The sequence below is a fragment of the Eulemur rufifrons genome, chromosome 1 (assembly GCF_041146395.1).
Source record: "Eulemur rufifrons isolate Redbay chromosome 1, OSU_ERuf_1, whole genome shotgun sequence".
NCBI lineage: Eukaryota > Metazoa > Chordata > Mammalia > Primates > Lemuridae > Eulemur > Eulemur rufifrons.
The window spans coordinates 89,508,519-89,531,441 of record NC_090983.1 but is presented as its reverse complement, the minus strand read 5'-3'; the positions used below and the strand labels follow the sequence as shown (position 1 = coordinate 89,531,441).

Genomic DNA, 22,923 nt, shown 5'->3' with positions numbered 1-22,923 from the left:
TCTGTTAATTATGAGGCTGGCGTTCAATAATATACTTGTCAAAATTCTGTTATTAGAATAGAGATCATGTTAGAGGCATTGTAGTACATATCATAATATTCAAAAACACAGAATATGGTTCTAAAATACAATACACATTAACCAAAATATTCTCAGAGATGTTAAAACCCAAAGCTACATCTCCATGAAGAGACGTAAGGAATGCTAAGGATGTATCCCAAAAGGAACAGTCAACCCAAGACCAGAGAGGTAAATGGTATCGAGGGGGGTGGGGCAGTCTACACTGACAGATTCCAGAAGAAATTTGCTGTGATCAGATGCAAGTATGCCCCATGGTAACCCCTGAAATATGCCTTCAGCATCTGCTGGACTAACACAGGGCATGGTTTTCAGGAGAAATTGGAGGTTGTACCTTTCAGTATTTTTAAAATCAGATTTACTTTGGGAATTAGAACTTCTAATGTCACTGCAGGATCTGTGGCAGAGCCTATCATTGTTCACCAAGTACTCATCCACATGCTCTCCCGACTTTCCTGGAAGTTCAGATGCCTATGACTGGGCTCATGCCAATGGATTTAGTGGAAAGGATATGGCCACCCACAGGTCTGGCCCTTCAAAGCAACTCATGTGGTCTTTCAGCTCTTTCTTCTCATGTGTGGGGCCTTCCCTTAAGGCCATTCTTCAGATGGTACAGCCACAGGTGGAATAACCACCTGGCTCACTCACATTGAATTTACATCAATAAGAAATTAATCTGTAATTTGTTATGTCAGTGAGATTTTAGCATTTATTTGTTACCACAGCATTGCTTATTTCATTCTAGTATCTAAAATTTGCAATAGGTGACATAGTTTCAAGGGCTGAGCAGTAGGGTATGAGTAAACTGATATCACAGAAAAGAGAACACAAATGAATGTTCTATGAGGTGGCAAAACATTGGCAACATTGTTTCTTGCAATACCTTGGAGGCAGATCATGTGAGAAATAAATATTAATTGCCACTGAGATTTAGGGGACTTTTTTATTTCCGCAGCATAGATGAGTCTGATATGACTGACTCTTAGCTGCTCAGCTGCTCCCCAATGTTCCCCACTAGTTTTTCAAGGTCTGCACTTCTTTTGACAGAGAACAGAGGTGGAATTGAAGCGCTTAACGTTCCAGATGGAAGTACCAAGTTGTCGAAAAGTATTCATGGATTCAGTCAATGTTGTTAAAATACTTTCTATCTCCAGGAGTCTGCTCACAGTTGTGGGGGAAAGATAAAGACCCTGCCCTCAAAAAGAACAACTGGATAACTATAAAACAGCTAAACTAATGAAATAACTAAAGCAGAAAGCACCATATGTCACAGATAGAGCAGTGCACACAAAGTGCTATGGGAGGCAGAAGACAAAGAAAGTATTTTTAGGTGGGGATTCTGGAAATTCTTCATTGAGAAAGGAATATTTTAGGTGGCCTAGAATGGAATTGCCAGGGGTGTTTGGGGAAAGTTGAGGGTGGGTTTGAAGGAGAGCATTGCCGGAAAGGGCAAAGATGTCACACAGAACAGCATCCAATACTGTCCAATGGTGTGCACAGGTGACTGATTTCAGATCTCTTCCTATTTATTCCTGGAAAGGTGATAAATGACAAAAGGGGATAAGACTACTACTCCTCAATCTAAAAGGTTCTCTAAATCACCTGATTTCATAGTGAAAGAGTTTCTAATTATATACTGCATCGTACAACTAAGTGCTCATTACATATAGTCTTTTTTTTCTCTGATAGGATTGAAAACTCAGTGATAAGGGTCACATTTTTCTTCTAAAGTTCAATAGCCTATTGGGCACAAAACAAGTATTTGTTTCTGTCTCATTGACAAGATTTTCACAAGTGGTTCTAGAGGTTATTTTATCCCATGTTATTAGTGACCAGGAAACAAGATCTTGACCTCAACTGAGCACATGCCTCCATCCCACCAAGACTGATTGGATTAGATAGATCTATGGAGAAAGTGATCAACCTACCAGTGGAAAATCCAGTGTGCTGGCAGGAACCAGATGAAGGGATAATAAAACAAACATATATTTATTTTGTCATTAATGTTATTTGATTAAAAACTAATGTGATAGAAAAATAGCATATAAATATTTTGTGCGTGCACACACACACACACACACACACATATGTCCTAGCAACAGCTCTACAAACTTAGTCATTATGCTTTGGCAGATTGGTTTTAGGTCACTAATAAGAGGAGAAGCACCACCATGTGCCATTGAAATTTCTCACCAGTGGCTTTCATAGGACAAAAGACAATTTGAGATTCTGACCATATCAATTCTTATTCCTCTGTTGCCCTGTGTATAAATGCCATTTATTGTATATTAAGTGCCAGGCTTTGGACTAAGTGTGTGATATGCAGCATCTCATTTTATGTAACCCTCATAGTAGCATCATGAGATAAGAAACAGTGGTCACATTTGCTGATGTGTAAACTGAGGGATTAGAGACTTCAGCAGGCAATGTCAAGATGCAAACTTAGAGCTGCTGTACTCTGAAGAACATAATTCAAGCAATCAAAGTTCTGTGTCCCAAATTATGATGTCACACAATATTCCTTGACAGCACATACTGTTACCTGTAAGTTTGGAAGAGAAAGAACAATGCTTATTGCTTTTAAGCTGTCTTTTTTTTATTGTTCTGATTGCTAAATAAAGATGTTTTGGTAGTCAAGAGAAATGATTTAATGAGGTTATTTCCTAAGAAAAAGATATCAAATAGAACCTGGGAAACATCTAGATAATTTAATTGAAAACAATTGAAATTTTCCAATAAGTACATTTTTTTAGCTTGATCCATTTTTTTTAAGAATTAATTTATTTTGGATATATAAATATAATCCTTATATCATAAATTATTTCTTCCATAGACTTGAAATCTAAAGTTTCAATGGACTTAATAAAATATGTAGCCAATATGATATTACTAGAAAATATATAAAAAAATTATGCTGAATGAAAATACCATAGAAGAATCCAGCTGAAGAAAGGTTTTCATACACAAGTCTAAGAAAAATTGTTCCTTGCTTCCACAACTTATGAATAAGTAAATCTTAGTTATTTTCAACAAAATTAGAATATTGTATTTCCCAAGGTTATAAACCACTGTGCATCTGTGTTACAGACACACACACACACATTTAGCTATATTTTGTTTTCAAATGACAATTTTGGTTATTCAAAGTATAAACATTTAAATCACTTAAAATTTCTTAGAAAATAGAAATAAGAAATATGCTTAGGTAGTCTTGATTCATGTCACTGTTTTTTGGCACAAGGTCAATGGACATAACGTTTGAATATTTTCCTAGATTATTATGTTTATCCATCCATCTAACCACACATGCATTGAAATATAACTGTGATTTCAAATATTTGCTTGAGTTTCCAGGTATCTCTGTAAATAGTAAAAATAATATTTGCCCATTTACCCTAGGGTCTATATGAAGGCTCTCACTATTTTGGTGGAAGATTTTACATCCAAATTTGTATTATTAGCGTAAATCTATTGCTAGAATTGTCTACCTGAAACAGAGTCACCCAGGCAGAACCAGAGATCAAAGGAAAAAATAATGTTAGCTATTGTTAGATAAGGTTTCTATTATAATTAATCTGCTATAACTTTAAGCAGTATGTGGTAGAATACTTTGAGACCTTTTCCAGCCTTTTTTTTTTTTTTTTCCAGAAAGAGGCTTTTTTTCTAAGGCAATGATAAGGTGATGCAGAGCATGCTTAAGTTTTAACTCTGAGCAAGATCTGGGGAAGTTATGTTCTATTTGAAAACATACCTTTCTGTGACTTAGTTTGTGAAGTAAAAAGATATTTCAAGGAGTTCTGTGAAGTGCTTTGGGCATATCATACCTAGGACCAACCTAGCTCTGGAAAGTAAGAAAAAATGGGAAATAATTCATCAAAAACAAATTTAATCAAAGATGCCACTCATTTAAATGTGTACACATTAAATTCTTAAACAATTTAAATCTTGAAAAGATAGTAATATATCAAGTATAAATATATGTTGGGAAAAAAAGGAGGGAGAAAGACTTGAACAGAGATCACCAATGAGATGCAGTCTTATTTTTTGCCTTGGTTAGAATCACTTGTATATTTAGGATTTTTTTTATTATTATTACAGAGAGAGAAAGAGGAAAGCACACCTTATCTAGATACATAATCAGTCTTTTTTTAGTCTTTCTTTTGATAAGGGATTTGAAATATGGATGTGTTACTGTATTTCAGTTAAATTGTGCTCTGCAATTTAATCTCCAATTTCATTAAACAGAATCTTGATCTCTTCTTTTAACGAGCTTAAGATTTTGCATATTATGCACAGAATATCTAACTCTTTATATCTTATGTTTTTATTTCTCATGATCTTTCTGCAAACCCAGCTTTCCCACATGATCTTTCACGCTGGAACACCTCAGACTGACAGCTTTGGCTAGGGACACGCAATGCCTGTAATTAAAACTTGGGTAAGTCCTCTTTGTCACAAAAAATAAATGTAATTTATAAAAATTGAGTCACAGTTATTAGCTTTCCAAAAGCCTATGTTTCTGAGTTGGTCCTAGGGTATGAAACACCCAAAGCTAATTTTCAATTTGGTGGCTGTGTTCATAAATGTGAAATACGGGATGGCTGGATATTTGACCCGTTTCTCATTCCAAAACTATATTACGAACATCCCCTATGGTGAAATATGAAACACAAATACATGAACCTATTATAAGGAAAACTTTTTTTAAAGTTACGTTCTATTGAAGGACTTTCAGTATAAAAATTTGAGAAAGAAGAAACAATGGAGTGCTATAATTATAACTTTAGTACTTTTTATTTTTCCCATTTCTTTCTAATACCACATAAAAATGCCTCTATTGCTCCATCACCTATTTTTTAATACATTTCTGATGTCCTTTGAAAATTTAGCAAAAAATATCTTTGTATCGATGTCTAAATATTCCAATGTAGGTTGAAAAGCAAAACTTTTTATTAAAAGGATGCAGGGTGTGCAGCACTACACAAACGGCTTGAGCAATGTTTGCCATTGGTTTTTTTAAAATGATGAACTAACAATAAATTTTAAAATGACTAACCATCTTGAGCAATGCAAGCTAAAGAGTTAATGCTCAAATCAGTTGCTTATCTAATTTGACAGGCTGAGTATGCTACTGTGTTAATAGAGTAAAAATGATTCTCTGTTAAGTCTAATAAAGAAACCATGTATAAACCTTTCTAAGTATATGACAAAGATATAGAAAAATATCCATTAGTTTTAGGAAATTGACAAAATATAAAAGTGGCTTTAAATAATAAGAGGTTGTTATACCTGCCTTAATTTTAAAACAGTCCCATTCAACAGTTCCCAAGACCCTACTCTGCTCCAGGCCGTATGTGTCCTGGACACAGCGGGGACGGGAGGAGGCATATCCACATAAGTGTAAGTGGTGTACACATAGAAGAAGAAAAGTTAAGCAAGTACAATTTTTTACAATAAGTGAGTAAATAAAACATGACATTTTACTTGGGTCCTGAAAGGTGAGTAGGAATTTTCTAGCTAAAAGAAGGAAAGAGGGTGCTCTACACAAAGAGAACACATGACTGAACAGCACAGAGGTTGGAAAACATGTGCAAGATGTGAGAAATGCAAAGCAGGCTGACTGAACAGCAGCATAAAGGCGATAAACAAATGGGAACTAGCATAAGAGAGGTGATTGATGGGCCCATTATGAGGGCTATAAATATCATATTACAGAGTTTGCATTATCTTCTGGGCAATAACATGCGAACTTAAGTAGTCGGATCAGCATTTAGAAAGAAAATTCTCATGAGACTGTGAAAATTCAATTGAAAAGGGAAGAGGTCTACCTGCCTAGGGTGAGGAGACCACAAAGGATACATTTTCAGCAAACAGCCCAGGAGAATAGAGCAGCCAAGGTAGTGTGAGGACAGGAGTCTGCAGGCCACGAGGCAGCAGGGGGAGGAGGGAATGGGTGGATTCACGACAGACCACAATGGTGGCATGACTTTAACTTGATCGCTTAGGTATAGGGGTGGAAAAGGAAGAAGGGAGGGTGTGGATTCTAAAATGGATGTTCTACTGAGGAAATACACAGTTGCTATTTCAATATTTTTAATAGGTTTTAGAAAACATGGTACAAAGCCTCAATTATTTTAGGGACTTTGAAAAAGCATTAATGAATCATTGAGGAAATAAAATATATTCCCCTATTTAAGAAGAGACATGTCTTCACTTCTGTCATTCTCGAAACAAGGTCCTATATGTCAATTTGTAAATAGCTACACTCGTTAGTAACTGGTCTATTTTTACAGAAGAACTTAGATATATTTTTTATATTCTGATTTCCCCCATCTACAAGCCACCTGTTCATTTCAAATCTATTTACTTTTTTCTTACTGCATAAAATTTTCTATGTCCTGTATTATTTATTCATGTTTTCCTCTCTCTTAAAAAGTAAATAAATAAGCCTCTTCCTTCTCCCTCTCTGCCCAGCCTCCCTGCTCCAACCTGCAAACCTGCACTCCAGTCCGCACGCACCTCTCCTGCTTGGGCCCTTCAGTGGCTCACTTCTCTGTGAAGACGTCACTAGTTCCATGCCTTTCTGGACTCTTCCACATCTTTTAAGTCTTGAATTTTCTGGTGTGTTTTTAGCTCCCCAGACAGTGCATCCCGCTTTGCACTGGTGCTATTTCATGCATTCATTTATTGCACAACTCTCCATTGAGTACCTCATTCATAGAAGGCACTATTTTAGAATTTTATGTGTGGTTCATCACTTTCATCACTTTAAACTATAAGATCTTTGGGAGAAAAACTGGGTATAATTCATCTTTGTAGTCCCACCACAAACAAATTAGTAGACTGTTAATTAATACTGACTCCACATATGTGTGCATGTATAAATATGTGGTGTGCTTATGTATATATTAATGTGTATATATATGCATATATATAATTGTATTGCTATGTTTCTATATCTAAAAATGACAGAAGGAAGTGCTAACAAAATAAATTAATGATGATGAATCTTACGCTGAATTGTATAATTGTATACAAAATATATGTTCTGTCCTTCTTGCATTAAAGTTTTATGTATAACTAATAACTAGCCTTTTGAGAATATCTGCCCATTGTCAGACGAAACTTGCACTATTCTATATGTTTTCTCTTTTTTATCTCTGAAAGAACTGTTCATAGAATTATGCCACTTATTTTTTTTTTCAAAAATAGCACATAGGCATTGAAATGTCAAAGCAAATGGAAAAAGAAAATTTCGTTTTGACTGTGACAACACCAAAAGATGAATAAATAAGTAAACGCAGCTTTTTCTACAAAGTGAGAAAAACAAAGCCACTATCAGTGCACTGTGAGTAAAATTCTGCTCTTTATTATTGCTTAAAAAGAGGAAATGGTGAAATTCAAGGTAAAATATTTTGTTCATATCTGAAAACACCATTGCCAGAGGGGTGCAGTGATGTGAGCGTGTTGACCTTTTCAAGGTAGGAAGTCTCACCAGGAAGCAAAAATGTTAGTGCCTTTGAATCATCACAAAATTATCAGCTGTAATTGTTCTACCTCCTCTATCCCCCTGCACCACCCAGGCTAAATAGGTAGATTATCATTTCACAAAATGAAACTTGTGATATGCTAAGAGACTTTATAGATTAAACACACACACACACACACACACACACACACACACACAAACAATGAAATAGACCAAAAAAGGTGGTTTGAAGGGAATAATAGGAGCCCAGGTATGGTAAACATATATATCATATTTACTAAATATAGAGAGTTATTAACTAGTTGATTAACTGTGACCTTGTCCCCCACTAGCCATGATCAACAAGCTAGTGCCCCAATTCCTTCTATACAACCATAGACAAATCAGTATCTACAATTGTTTTTCTCTTACATAGAGTTTTGATAATTGGAACATTACTGAATCCTTTGCTATAGAACATCTGCTATCAACTGATGGACATGGATTACAGTTAGGGTGCTCTAATTCCACAGCAGTAATTATTACACACCTCTTCAGATTACCATATCCTGGTCACCTTCCATTTGAGGAACCATTTTCTAGTTACAGAATCTCTACATTCAGGGTCAAAACAATATCTGCAAATTCACATAACAGAACTTACCCCAGGTTCTCTGTAATATTTCCATAGGCCCAATTTTGATGACTGAACCCTTATTTGTATTTATTTTATAAAGTTTTGTTAAATCAGTTCAGTGAAAGGTTTCTACTTTTAGGGCCCATTGAATTCAATGTGTTCATCATGCGAGTCATCCAAACTAATTTCTGAAAGGGATGGCATTTACTACCCAGCCTGCCCCTTCCAGAACCATAATGCTTACCAGTTAGAGTTTACCTGAGTCAGATATGCATCCTGTAAAAACATTTCCCAAAGTGTACATGCAAAAGCTCTTATTCTTTCAGGCTTTGAGGAATAAAAGGAGAAATACTTGTTAGTCTATTAAGTTTGGGTATTGTCAGAGCTCAGAACATGATATCCCAAAGTATGGTGCCTTCACATGCTGAGTGCTTTGAGCTGAAGAAGAATGGAGAACCTGGGAAGCAACTCACCTCCTACCTGTTTGGCATCCCTTTCTCCCTCTTACTTTTCTCCCCCAAGCAGGTCACAAAACTAGAATTCCTCTCCCCACAGCAGCTGTAAAACCTAGAAAGATCACTCTCTGAATTTCACCTCCCCTCTAAGGTCCTCACGTTTCAAGTGTCCTTCCCCATACCTGGGGGATTGAATGTCTTACAGAAAGACAGAAAAGAATATGGCCTTGTTCAACCCACCCCCCAGCTTATTGTGTTAAATCATACCATTTTTGTACAATCACGTTTCTCCACAACTATCCAATTCTTTCATCAGACTTAACATAAAAATAGTTTTCTCTGGGTCTTTGGATCTTTATTTCTAAAGGCTCCCGTGTCACAAAAAATTTTGATAAGTAGATTTTGTATTCTTTTCTCTTACTTACCTTTTATTATGGCAGTGTCAGCCTCGACCCTTGCCATGGGTGAGGTAAAGGTATTACTATTTATCCCCTACAATACTGTACATATTTATCTCTATTTCAACATTTTGTATGTCTGTTAAAAACTCTGAAATGTCATTTAACAATACTGCAATCAAATAGCATTTATTATGTACATATATAACTTTACTTTATTATCTGGGTTCTCCTAATTTATCTTTCTGGGGTGGTTGTATCTATATTTGATCATGTCTCGACATTTAGGGACACTTCTCAGTCTCTGGTCTGCAATTTTACAAAGTTCAGATTTTAAATGCTAAGTTTCAATAACAATTTCTATGGCCTTTTGAAACCTCTCTTCTTAATTACCAAGGGCATAAATTTTACTTTATACCCTACAAATACTGCAAAATGCTTGACAGTATATATTTATCCATAGAAAAGGTTATTTTTCTATTTTTCAAGATAAAATTTTAATCTTCTCATTTCCAGATGCTTTGCTATGTGCCTTTTAGTTTGTTGGAACTACTGCAGAAATTGGAATGTGGCTTATACCCCACTTCTAATTTGAAGCTGAAAACAGCTTTATAGAAAGTAGAAATGTCATGATAATTTCTTTGTCACATCATTAATCATGTCCCTTCCTACCAGTAGAAGCTGATCACAAGTTTCCTTATTTTACCTTCTTACACTCTCTGTTATTTAGGCTATACAGTGTCACATGCAAACTGTTCACACTGGCCACTAGTACTTCAAGGTTACTGGGCTGAATATCTATCCCATCAGACTCACCACCTATTACAAAAGAGAAAATAATATTAAACTATATACATCTATTCATCTAAAATTCTAGGTCTGTGTTAGGAGTAGGGGGAACATAAAATTTGTAGAATGCATCAACGAATCATTATTTTTGCAACATATAATTGAGCATCCTTTTTGTTTATGCCTAAGCTGATAAAGTAATTCTTTAGGAAAGAAGCAAGAGAGATAGCTGCTTTATGTTTTGGAAATATTCCATAACCCAAGAAAATCCTTGGATAACCATATTGGGTGGTCATCCTGGGTCCCAGTTGGCCAAGACCTCAACCAGCCAGCACATGAAGGTAAAGGGAATAGAACTCACAGGCATACACTTCGTATCAAAGGCATAGCAGGTTAAATATGTCTCTTTCAACTTTTATATCATCCCTTCCTGGCTTCCAAGGCTTCCCTCTTTCGTGACATTTTCCTCCTGTGAGGAAGTCTCAGATATTAAATGTTAAACTAATTATATTCTTGGATAAAATACTTTGGAGGGAGAAATATGTAGTCAGTCTTGGAGCCTACTGGGAAGACCTCTGATCGATTTTATGCCAACAGATGAGGTTACCAAAGCTCTCAGCAGAAAGCGTACTTCTCTGAAGTTGTTAATAACTGCTTTCCTTTTCCTTGGTCTATAGTTGATGTTATGATAATTTTGATACCTTCCACAGCTTTGAGTTAACTGCACAGAGAAGATTTTCAATGAATACTTGTTGAGTGATTCAAACCAAAACCTACTCGCAGGACTGATTGCTGGAGGAAACCACTCCAGAAGGGATACTAGGATCTCGTCTTGCTAATTACTGAAGCACATCTCTTTTTTAATTTACAAAAGCATCTCTATTAGAGGATCTAGAGCTTTCTTACAAAGCTATTTTCTCCCAGTCTTCTGAAATTTTATTAAGCCTTTATACACATTTTTTTGGCATTGGGTTTATGAGTGCTAAATGATATGATTTCTCATATAAGTATTTACTTTTTAACCTATTAATGCTTTTTCTAGCATCTTCCTAACCATAACAAAATTTCCTAATATTCTTTCCATCAGCCAACATTCTAAGTAAGCTTATTTCTAATAATTAGTTCTTAAAATAAAAACCTAATATAAAACTATAATCTACCAAATATCTGAAAAGACTAAAACTTGTTGAATGCATTGATTTTTTGAAAGCTCAGAATCACCTTTTGCCTAAACATCACTCACGGGAATCATGTATTTATCTCTTTGCCTTCTATAGAACTGAATCAAGGTTGGAGCCAATAAAGAGCCCTCATTACTGCTGTCATTTTGAAATCTCATTTCATTCTGATGGACTGTCAATACCATGAGTCTTTTTCTCAATCTTTCAAGGGCACACAGCTCCCAGTGTTATCTAGGAATTCATCATCACTTATGTGCTATTATCTCAGTAACTGAGGAGGAGTTTAGGACTAGAATTGACACCAAAGTGAAGAAGGATAGTACTTCTTTCATTTCTCACTCTTAGCATTTAGTCATAAGCACAGATTTATTTGAGCTCATCCTATTATCCCTGGTACCATTTTATACCCTTAGCATTCCACATATAAGGTTGCTTTAGTTAAAACTTCATAGAGGTTTTTGATGTTTAGAAACTGGGAAAAGGAATCAATTAAAAACTGTAGGTAATTACTCTGTTTTGAAAGAAATGAAGATGTTTCTCTGTCTTTGAGATACACTATAGCTTAGTTTTGGAAAGCTATTTTGTTGGTGATTCTATATGCCTCTCCCCAATCCATTTTCCATCCTTCCTTACTCTGCTCTGAGTCACCAAAGTCTGACCCTTGGAGACTGTGGTTTTTTGGTGATGGCTGACATCTGGTTGGATTCAGCTAATGGGAGGCACTGGTTGGAGAACAGAGGACAACAGAGAGAATGGGGGTATTTCTTTTCCCTCCTTTCTAGCCATAGCACTCAGTTTTGGATGTGGCTGAGCCATCTGGGAACATCCTTCCTACTGGGTAGACCCTCATTCAGTGTTCAAATTTTACAGGTCCCCAGTAACACTGTTTTCTTCCATTATCCCTTAAGACCTGAGCAGAAGGGTTAGGTACTAGTTCTCCAAAATCACTCATCTCTTTGAGTGCGTCACCATCCCTTTTGTGTTCCCTTATCCCTGAGTCAATATACTCCACAGCTGTAATCTCCTTGGGGTGGGGATTTTGCTCTTGTTCATCTCTTTATCTCTACCAGACACAAACGATTACCTGGGCATACTAAGTACTAATAAATCCTTGAAAGTTCAGTGTGGAGTAAGACAAGATTTTAGGATGTCTACAAGTGTTTACTGCACAGAGATATACTTGCAACTTTCAAAATTTAAAGACCATGATACACTGGAAAGTGCATAGACTTTGGTATCATACAGTACTGGGTTTCTTGCTACCTATGCCCCTTACTTTTCAAGGATCATGGCCAGTTCTCTGGGCCTCTATTTCTTCATCTGTAAAATGGTGATAATAATACTATTAATAAGTATCTCATGGTGATACTGTGAGGATTACATGAGAGAAGTTCTATAAAACACCCAGCACTCTCTCTGGCACATTGGATCTAATTCCTGTACTCTTGCTTCAGGATAAATGTATTTTCAAAATTTGGCTAGCTTTCTTCTTTCCCACAGGATAATAGAGCTGTTAAAAAGAACAGGCTCAGAACAGCCACTCAATCAAAATTACCAAATGCTGAAAAGGTCAAAGCAGGATAGCATACCTTTATAATTCACAGATTATTGAATATATTAACATTCCAATTCCTCATTCTTAAAGAAAAGATTATAATAAAGACCCAAAATTGCCACACATTAATCCTCTCCTATGACAATAATTGTTCCTTTTCTGGGAAATGTACAAATGTAACCTCTGCTGACACTGAACTATAATTTGGATGCCACACTGTGTTTCTGGTTCTGATAACAAACGGACACCCAGGAGGAGAGCAATGGGAGCTAGGCTAGATGCTCACAAAAGAAAAAGGCTTTCAAATATGCTGTGGGTTAATTTCAACCAATCTGCCAGGTCTAGAAAATTATGTAATTGACATCCCTGCTTAAGAATATTTTGAGCTTTCACAAGGCTGGGCTGGGCTTTTTGCATAGGCTTTAAACAAGCAATCAAACATCTGCTTTCAAAATTAAAGAGCCAGAAGACTAACTGATGTGAGCTCATGATTACAATGTCAAATATTTCTTTGTAACTGTTGGACCATTTTCAACTCAATCAGTTTTATTTTTATTTCTCATGATATTTCCAGGGATAACATAGACTCATAATCAAAGTCTGTAGAATTTTAAAGGGCTTTAGGGGCCACTTAGCCCATCCTTCTCATTTTATAGATGAGAAAACTAAGGACCACAGAGGGTAAGTGGCTTGTCCGAGGTCTCAAAGTTAGTTAGTTAGCTAGGCCAGAATGACATCAAAATCAACTTGCATTTCAAAGAGACACCTATTGAAATTATTTCACGTAGGTTTCACATTGTCTTCAAAACTTCTCTTTAAGAAGAAGCTTAATAAGGTCTATGGTGAGGGAATCACAAAACCAGTTGTTTGGATCACTTGAAGACAATCATGAAAATTACAAAGGATAAACACCTTGGCATTAAGAGCTGTACTCCTGAAATCTCCTAAGGGAAGGCCCAGCACTTTACTTCTTCCCTTTCAGCGGCCACTTAGTGAACAAAGACTATGTAACAAGGTTAGGCAACATGTCATTAAGACAATTCATAAAAACAACTAATTATTTGGGAGGATCAAACTCATTAGTTGATAAGAGTTCAATTTTAGTTGCTTGAAGAATTTTGGTGCAAAATACTTAAAAAATACTTTCACTTATTAGGCGTGGGCATTGGCATAATGGTTGGAGGGGGGTGGCAAAAATGGTGCAGGTAGCAGAAAATGCTCATTGAAGTAACACGGCATGTGTCCTCTGGACAAGCATGTAATCTGTAAAGGAGATGGGTCTGCATCCAACCCGTATGGCCTTGTTAGACAACATGGTCCTAAGTACACATTTCAAAGTTCTGTAATACAGCCTGTAATACGCCCTGCTTTTACAATTTTTTTTTTCTTTTGGCAGGCTAAGGAGAGATTTCATTTTGATTGATAGTAATTCACAAAATAAATAAGTAAAAAGAGAACTATCGCTTATAAGTGTTTGACCTTCATTACCAGGAACACGTCAGATCTCTCTCTTTTCTGTTTTGGGCTATGAGGAGGATTCAGTGTTGCCCTCATGATGGAGAATTTTGTTGTATTGTTTCTTCTTCCCAGGCAAAAGATTATCTTTAGTTCTGAATGTTTCTTCCCCAGACAGCAGGGTGGAAAGGTATTTTCTAATCCCTCAAGACTCTGGTTGACTTCATACGGATTGGCTTGAGTTAGATATACTCTGCCAGTAATCCTAGAACTCTCTGGCCTACTTCTTTAAGTATTAAAAATACAACTTCTAAAAGCTTCTTTGATCCCTTATTTTCTGTTGCACTGACATATTGCAAAGTAAATAAAATCAATAGAGTAAATGTAGATTTCCAACATACAATCCCTCTTGTCACCTGGCTTACCTAGTCTTACCTACTGTGCTAGTTATTTTTCTTTTGTTCCCAGCTCCCAATGCCAGATCCATTTCTCAGCCCTGCTTGGTGTCCTGAAAGCCTGACATCTGTGGGCTACATATTCCAGCACTCTTACCCTGTGACTTCCTGTTGGGTAAGGCAGGGTGGAAGGATAAAAAGGCTATCTTAGATTCTAGTAAAAGACATACTTTTCTAAGGCCAGAGCTCCTGTTTGGCTGCCTCGTCCCCTAGGCTGCAAGTCTCACTGGACTCTGGTAAAATGGTTTTCTTCCTTAATTCCTCTGGCCTAAGAGTTGCAATGGTTTCCAACTGTTGCTGGACTCAGAGCACTTCACATTTCCCAGATGGTTTCTTTATCCTCATCCTTACCTCCGTACTTAATACTTTCTACCTCCATGAATATCACTTTTGTGTGAGCCATTTTTTCCTTGCCTGGACACTGACTGATAAAACCCTATTGCTATGGATCTAATCTTTGTCTATATTCCATTACATAATTGCTCTTGATGGCAGTGTAGGCAAAGGCTACTTCATTTTGCTAGCATCCTTAGCATCTATCACAAAGGCATGCAATTGGCATTTGATTGAGAACACTGACTGATTGCATAGGGGATGGACTGGCTGTTCTTATTAAAAACTGCTTCTAAAAGTCTTCCTCAAAACCATTTCAGAGCACATGGTCTGCTAATCAGCTAGAATTATTTATACCTTTGATTTGTGCTGTGACACCAGAGTATTTATTTCATAGCCAGAAAAAAAAATAGTAAGGTATTCACTATTCCCAGTTTATAGTGTGCTTAGACACGAACAATAAAAAATCACTTTGTATCATATAAGTCTGGCTGTTTAGAGGTTTTGTTTGTGAGAGATTATGTGAAGGGATTCATAATTTGTGGAAGTTTCTGATCTTCATGTGCATCTGACTGCCCCAATGGATCTTGCCCAAAATTTTAATCTTCCACTAATAATTTCATTCCTTTGGGTAAACTGTTGCTTCACATTTAAAACAAATTATTTTTTGAGCACCCACCACATAACATCTTCTAGACTTTGCTCTAGGTAAAATGATCATGGTGGTACAAAAAATAGATGTGTATAACAAATCAATAACAAATGAATAACTTAAATAATTTAAGAAGTAAAGAAATAGGGGGAAGACAATAAAACAAGGTGATACAACCAAGAGATAGGGAAGGGAAACTTTCAATTGAGTGGCCAGGTATGCCTTAGATCCTACATGATCTGAGACCAAAATGACCAAAAAACACCAGTATGGAAAGGTCTAGGGCAAGGTTAGCAGACTATGGTGGCCCATGGACCAAGTCTAATCTGCCACTGTTTTTTGTAAATAAAGTTTTATTGGAACAGAGGAAGAGAGACATGCTCATGTGCTTATGTGTTGTCTATGGCTGCTTTCCTGCTACAATGGCAGAGTTGAGTAGTTGTGACAGAGACCACATGGACCCATAGGTGAAAATATTTACTACATGGCCACCTTTTATGGTAAAAAATTCTTGATCTTTGGCCTTGAGAAAGAACATTCCAAAGAAAAAGAAGGGCTAGTATGAAAGCTTTAAGGGAGGAATGTGCTTGGTGGCCAGGGTGACTGGTGTACAGCAGTGAGGTGGAGAGTGGCTGAGGACGATGTCCTCAGTGTACAGGGTCAAGACTGTGATGAACTGACTGGGTTTTATTCTACAGGGGGAGGGAAAAAGTTCTTTTTATTGTTTTTTTGTTTGTTTGTTTGTTTGTTTTGGCCTTTAGTCTGAGGGTAAGGTGGTCTATGTTTGTTTTTGAAATGACAAACACATTTGAGATGTGTTTTCATAGATAGCTTTTTTAACCGCATTTCTTCCCAACAAATATCTAACTAAATCAAATTATCGGTCTCATTTTAGAGGTTGAAAAAATAAAATAAAATCTAAAAGAGTTTAAGTGACTGGCCAAAGATTTAAAAATAAAAAAAAAGATGATTGAACTAGGACCTGCTCAAATGCAAGAGGCTGACAATTTCCTGAGAACTGAGAGATGTTTTACTCCCAATCAACAGTTCTGAGTGCTCCCCCTGCACAACTCGATTGCTTTGAGATAGGGTAACAACATAATTGGGTGAGCAGAAAGACTGTTTGTCCCTGAATGCATCTTCTACATGTTTAGTGATGCCTGAAATTCCACTATTAGAGAGTCAACCATGAGGCAGTTTTACCTAGGTTATGGAATAAGTGTTCCCATTTGCTTTGCTCATTGCTGAAAAGCAATTAAAGAAGTGTACTACATTCAAGTAAAAACAAGGCAAGCACAATTGTAGCCCTTCTGCCCTGAAGACACCCTCAATGCAGACACAGATGTTTTTGGAAAGTTTCAGTTTGATGACACTGCCAACACTTCTAGCTAGAGTGTGACAAACACCCTTGAGAATGGGACCTCCTTGTACCCATTCTTGTACGTCAGCCTTGGCTCAGTCCTGGACATTCATTAGATGCTGAGGTGATGTTATTGGAGCAACTGAATGTCTTAGATACAAATAATTCCAGATCAAACACCAAAATAGAGCAGCTCTTGACTCTGACTTGTATGCAAATGTCAGTAAAATTATGTGATGGTATTGATAGTGCCTACATAAGCTTCTTTCTCTTCTCTTTACTGGTTGACCCAACCACCTGCTAGCACCATTCCCACGCGGGGAAGTGGGACTTGGCAGATCACATTAATCCAGCATTGAAGCCAGAGGAAGCAGAGGCCGTGGCATCCTTCTGGTCAGGTTTGCCACCTTCTCCTGCCGTTGCTTTCCTCCCCCTCCCTCATCTACAGTCCTAATGAAATTCCCACCAGGCCCCTGTGGATTGTCCACACCAAAGCCCCAGACTGAAAATGCCCAGGGTAACTCCTCCAAGCTTGGCTCTGCCCTCAGTTCTAGCTGGGCAGCAACTCGTGGAAGGAAAGAAGGGCTAAGAACTATGACAGGATTCTAGACTGGACCATGTGGACAACCTGCAAATGAATCAGAAAAGAAGGGTCTTGACAGGATAAATTCCCTCTTCTTGCCACATAGTCCAACCTCTATCAAGGGCGTCAGCATTTTCTCTTTAACAAGCGACGCGGTGATGCTCAGTTCTCCCTGCAGCCATGGGGTGAAGATTCCCCAGAGCTGCCTGATCTGCTGCAGTGGCCACTGGCCACATGTGGCTACTGAGCACCTCAAATGTGCTCAGGCAACATGGCTAAGTGACAATGTTTTGCATATATTTGATTAAATAAAACATATCATTAAAGTTCATTCCACCTACTTATCGTTACCTCTTTAAAGAATGAGGCTATTAGAATATTTTAAATTATATTTACATTTGTATGGTGCTGCTTTAGAGGATAGAAATTAAAGCTGGAGTTCCAGAGAGATGAAGAGATAAGATATTAACAGAAGGAGAATAAACACTCCTCGCCCAGTTTCCCAATTTGGACATAGAAAAAACTCCAACATCAACAGCTTTCTTTTTCAAAGAGAATAGCACATTAACCCACTGCCATCTTTTGAAAGCTCGCATTACTGAAAATCACGACCATTCCAAACCAAAACTTACTTATAGTTGGTATCGAGTGATTCTATTTTGCTCCCTCAAAGACTGTCAGCTCTTTAAAGGTGGAGACCATGACTATTAGTTTTCTTTATCTATCATAGTCTCTACCAAAATGATGATTAACATAAATACTCAATAAATATTGATTATCTGATTAACCAAAATAAAATAAAGAGTAGATTTTTAAAATAGTTATTGAGTTAATGGTCAGCTCGGGGAATGTGTGTGTTTATGCATATGTGCTAGTGTAAGCTACAGACTACTTGGCATGGAGTCACTGAACATGACTCCCACCTCCCCACCTATTGTTGCTAGGGAAATATTTACTAGCAACACACAAGAAGTGTTATGACAGCCATATTTCCGATGAGGGATCCATATTCTGTTTCCGCTCCAGGCCAAGAAAGCTGCTTCCCACTGAAAGTGGTTTACTCTCCCTTCCCACTCCAGAACGTATAGAGAAGAAAATTGTTAATTCCATAGACATAATGCTCCTGCCAAAGACACTGGTGGCAACAAGTGCTTGGATTAAAGACTTGGAGTGTTACAGAACCACACAGCTGTGCCTTTCACAAAGAATCAAAACTGAGATAAAGCATAAGGCTTTGAAACAAAGAATGAACAGCATAGATGATACAGTGTAGCACATGCCAACCAGCCACACCTATTTCTCAGGTACAAGGCTATAGAGGAGGAGCTAAGGATAAGAACAGAACCCAAAGTATGCAGAGGTACCAGTTACTGAGTGCATGATCCAAGCACTTTGCAAATATTGTCTGTACATTTTGTGTTTCTATTCCCATTTTATAGATTCAGAAAATGAAACTCAGCCAAACTCATCAGAGTTCACATCTCTAGTGTGTGGTTCTGTCAGGATGGAGAATCAAATATGTCTATAATCAGTCTGTACAATTTCTTCCTGTCTATATGTGCATGTTTTTCATATATGATTATTTATAGTAAATTGTACATCATTCTCAATTCAGAGTATTTGTTCATTCATTATCAAAATTGTTTGTTTGTTTCAAGAAATCTGAAGTTAAAGATCCTTTTGGGGATTGTTGTGATCATATCCAGCCTATTGGAATCATGATTATGATACACGAAGTAGGAAAAGCTTAGATGACGAGATTCCCGTATGGAAATCAGTCTTCCAGGGCTTAGTTGTGTATGGATCACACGCTGTACGCTACATGCTGCATGTGCACAATTCAACCGTGGTGTCCAGAGGAGCCACAGCACCCTAAAAAACCAGATCCCACAGGCCGTTCTCTACCCGTGGGCATTAGTCAAGCATGTACTTCTTTGTTCTGTGAACTGGAGATCCGGCCTATGTAACCCCAAAACCATATATCTGTGACAGCAGAGCTGTGAACTTTTTCATTTCATTTTTGTGACAGTCACTCAGTTTTTCATCTTGGGATGTTTACAAAAGAAAAAATAAAAATCCTAAAGGCTGTGGTGGGTGGAAGGCGGGGACAGAGGAGGTTGTAAGGATAGAGAAGGAAGACATTGATGCTGCCTGGTTTTTTATTTGAGTTATGCTTCCGGAGAAAAAGATTCAAACAGTCATTTTGAGAAAAACTGAAGCTTCTAAAATACAGCAAACCAAAGCCTTGAGACTTTCTAACTTCCAGTCTCCCTCTGTGCTGACCACCAGTTCCCACAAACAACAATTCTGCACATTGTATAGATTTACATGGTTTTCTATAAAATACTTTAAAATTAGGTGCTACCTCCAGGCAGAAGAGGCATCTTTTGATATTGCTCCTCCACAAAGGCTTTGATTTTATTTTAAACAAGTCTGACTTCAGTTTGGAAACCTGCATAGAAGAAAAGGCAGCCCAGGGCGAAGCTGAGTGGTGCCCTAAACAGTTCCCACTGGGGTTGGAAAGGGACGTCCTCTGCCATTGACAGCTTTTGTTCTTGAAAACCTGGCCTGAGGAAAACGGGGACTCGGAATCACTCATGGGAGTCCAGAATAGAAATTATATCTTCTCTACTCTGTTGTAGAGAGAGCTCACGGATCAGATCTCATCGATTCTTTAAACTCTAGTGTCAATGAGATCCTTTGCTCAGAAGGGAGAGGGGAAGGCGAGCAGGAGGGAGCTGGGAAGCTGGGGTTGGTGGGTGGGAGTGGGGTGGGGGGTGTTGGTGGCAGCCCATGTGTGCAGAGATGGGGCAGTGAGGGTGCCAGAGAAACACCTAGACTCTTTTCTAGTCTTTTTAGTCCCTGCTGTAGTTCCTCCCTTGCCATATTAATTTAAGCTATTTAAGCTTTTTGATATGTCTCCTTTCATTAAGGTGAATCATTTGCAGAATTTCTGTCTCCCCCACTCCGGTCAGTTGAAATCTGAATATGAGATACTGCTTTGTTTTTGCTGCTGTCACTGGGGAGAAGATGAGAATCTCTTCCTGGCTTCTCCTAGTCCATGAAACTTTATTCTAGGCTGCAGAACATTTGATTGTTTTCTTCCCTGCTGGTTCTGCCTTAGAAGAAATCTCTGGGAGGAAAAAAAAATGCATCCAAAGGAGAGACCCAGGGATGAGAAAGATGTAGCAGGCAGACACAATCATTTTGCCTGAAAAATATCTATTCTATTTTTAACAAGATATCCTTTGTGTTGTGCCTCCCTAGTGTCAGAATGGTCTTCTGGGGAAAGGCTCAGGACTGCTTTCATTGATAAATAAAGAAAAGATCCATTACATGAATAAACTGCTCTGGCCATCTTGAGGAACGCTGGCAGAGGTGCCTTACAGGGAAGCCAAGGTGAGGACCCTTCTCTGTGTCACAGCCTCAGCCAGGCACTTTGCATGCACAGTCCCAAAGTGGCTGTCAGCATAGAATAAAGAAAATAACACCAATGTAGCACCATAAAACTAACATTGGTTTGCACACACATCAAGGTACTATCAGAAAAAGAAGAGTTGGAAGTACCCATATTGCTGCAAATTGTGACTTTTGACTTAGCCCCTATTAGTATAGAGTTGAGTGACTCAAGACTTGACCAACGGTATTAAAATATCCTATACTACCATCACCTAAGTCAATGGTTTGCAAAAGTTGGTCTAAGGCCTATTTATTAAAAATGTCAGTTCTTGGACATCTTCACAATTTCTGTTTCCAAATTGTAAACCTAGGGTGGGCTTGGAAATCACTGTTTCACATTTCAACTTCTGTAGGAGGTTCTCGTTCAGCCTACCAAGACTACCAAGATTTGATCTGTGCACCAGAATCCAGAAAGAGCTGATAGAGGTGTTTTTTCCACAATGATAGACATATCTATCATCCTAGAAATCATTCTTCGTATTTATGGTAATAAAGTAAACCAAAAGTAAAAATCAAAAGGAAGTAAAATAGGTGAAAAAAAAAACACTTAAATCTTGGTAACTTGAGAAGCAAAGGCCCATTATTTACCAGACTAGGAAAGGAGGGGATGGAGCTAGAGTTTAGGGGATGCTCCCCATGTCATTGAGTCTGAGCCAGCAAAATCTCATTTGGTTAGAAAAGTCTGCTGATCATTGAGAGATGTGGAAGTTGCATGCCAAAAACAGGTTGGGGCTGAATATAAAATGAATTTTTTTTTATATAGGACTTTGTAGTCTAAAAAGAAGATTAAAAAGCAAAAATTCAGATATTCAGGGAGAAAAGAACAGCTTGTCTTAAAGCAGTGTTTCTCTGTGTGCAGCACTCACACCAGTAGCATCTGCATCACCTGGGAGTTTGTTACAAATGCAAATTCTCAGGCCTTTCTCCAGAATGACTGAACAAACTCTGACCGTGAAGCCCAGCAACGTATGTTTTAACAAGCCTGATGCAGCTAAAGTTTGAGATGCACAGCACTGAAGGTAGCACATTCAGCCGAGATGTGACTGTCTCCAATGAAAAGGACTGGGATACCTTTCTGCAGGGTGATCAGTTTCTTCATACACAGCTTCTCAACTGGCTTCAATCTCAGAAGTTTTAAATTCACATAATTAGCTGACCCTTTCACAGTATTGTCACACAGAAAGGGACAATAAAATCACACTCTTTTTATAGTCTCCATTTACTGCAAAACACAGAGCTGCTCACTGTGTTGAAGAAACAGTTTTTCTAGCATCTGCCACTTTTATCACAGCCTCACAAATATTACAGTTAAATTTCAGCATCTTAATGGCCTGCCAAAGAGGACTGAGCGTTAGCTATGAACGAGTGGGGGAGAGAAAATAGAACGAAACTGAAGAAACTGAAAGGGAGAAACTGGTAATGAGAGGGTCAGAGGGGTTATACCTTCTAAACTGCCTTTTTGCACTGAGGAATAGACATAGTTCTTACTGATCTCTCAGACCCCAGGACAGGGAACTCAACATAAAACTTGGAGAGCCAATTTTGGCCATGAAATTTCATTCCATTCCACCATTAATGTGAGCCAAACTATTCAAAGTTTAGTATTACTGAGCATCCACTTGTCCCAAACACCGTGCTGGGCATAAATAAATGTATAAGAAGAATTTAAAGCACAGCTCCTCTTATCACACTTGTAGGTGAGTTTGCTCAATTATTTAATTAATAATTTTAAAAATTCATTAATTAAAAAAATAGTCTTTTGCATGTTTCAAATCACTGTGGATTATAAGGGTAAGAGACACAATATAAATGAATGAGCACATAAAAAAGATCATTTTATGTGGTGATGATGTGAGCTAATGAAAACAGAACAGCATGAAAGAGAGAAATGAGGGGTGGAGAGTGGGATGCAGTTTAGATTGGGGGTCCAGTAAGTCCTCCCTAAGGACCAGGTGTTTGGCTTGGAGGATGAGAGCTTTCCAGGCAGAGGAAAGAGCAGGCACAATGGTCCTAGGTAGGAAATGAGTTTGTCATGTTATAGGACTAGAAAGAAGGCCTGTGGGGC

At 37.8% G+C, this 22,923-nt stretch overlaps 1 protein-coding gene across 1 annotated transcript in view; it reads right to left on the bottom strand.

Annotated features, from left to right (window-relative positions):
- The window catches only part of LOC138387537 (E3 ubiquitin-protein ligase RNF138-like), a 43,032-nt gene that overhangs the window by 7,649 nt on the left and 12,460 nt on the right, over positions 1–22,923 (bottom strand). Inside the window, 1 exon segment of the mRNA XM_069474625.1 lies at positions 9,743–9,855. Coding sequence (XP_069330726.1) covers positions 9,743–9,855 — 113 coding nt within the window.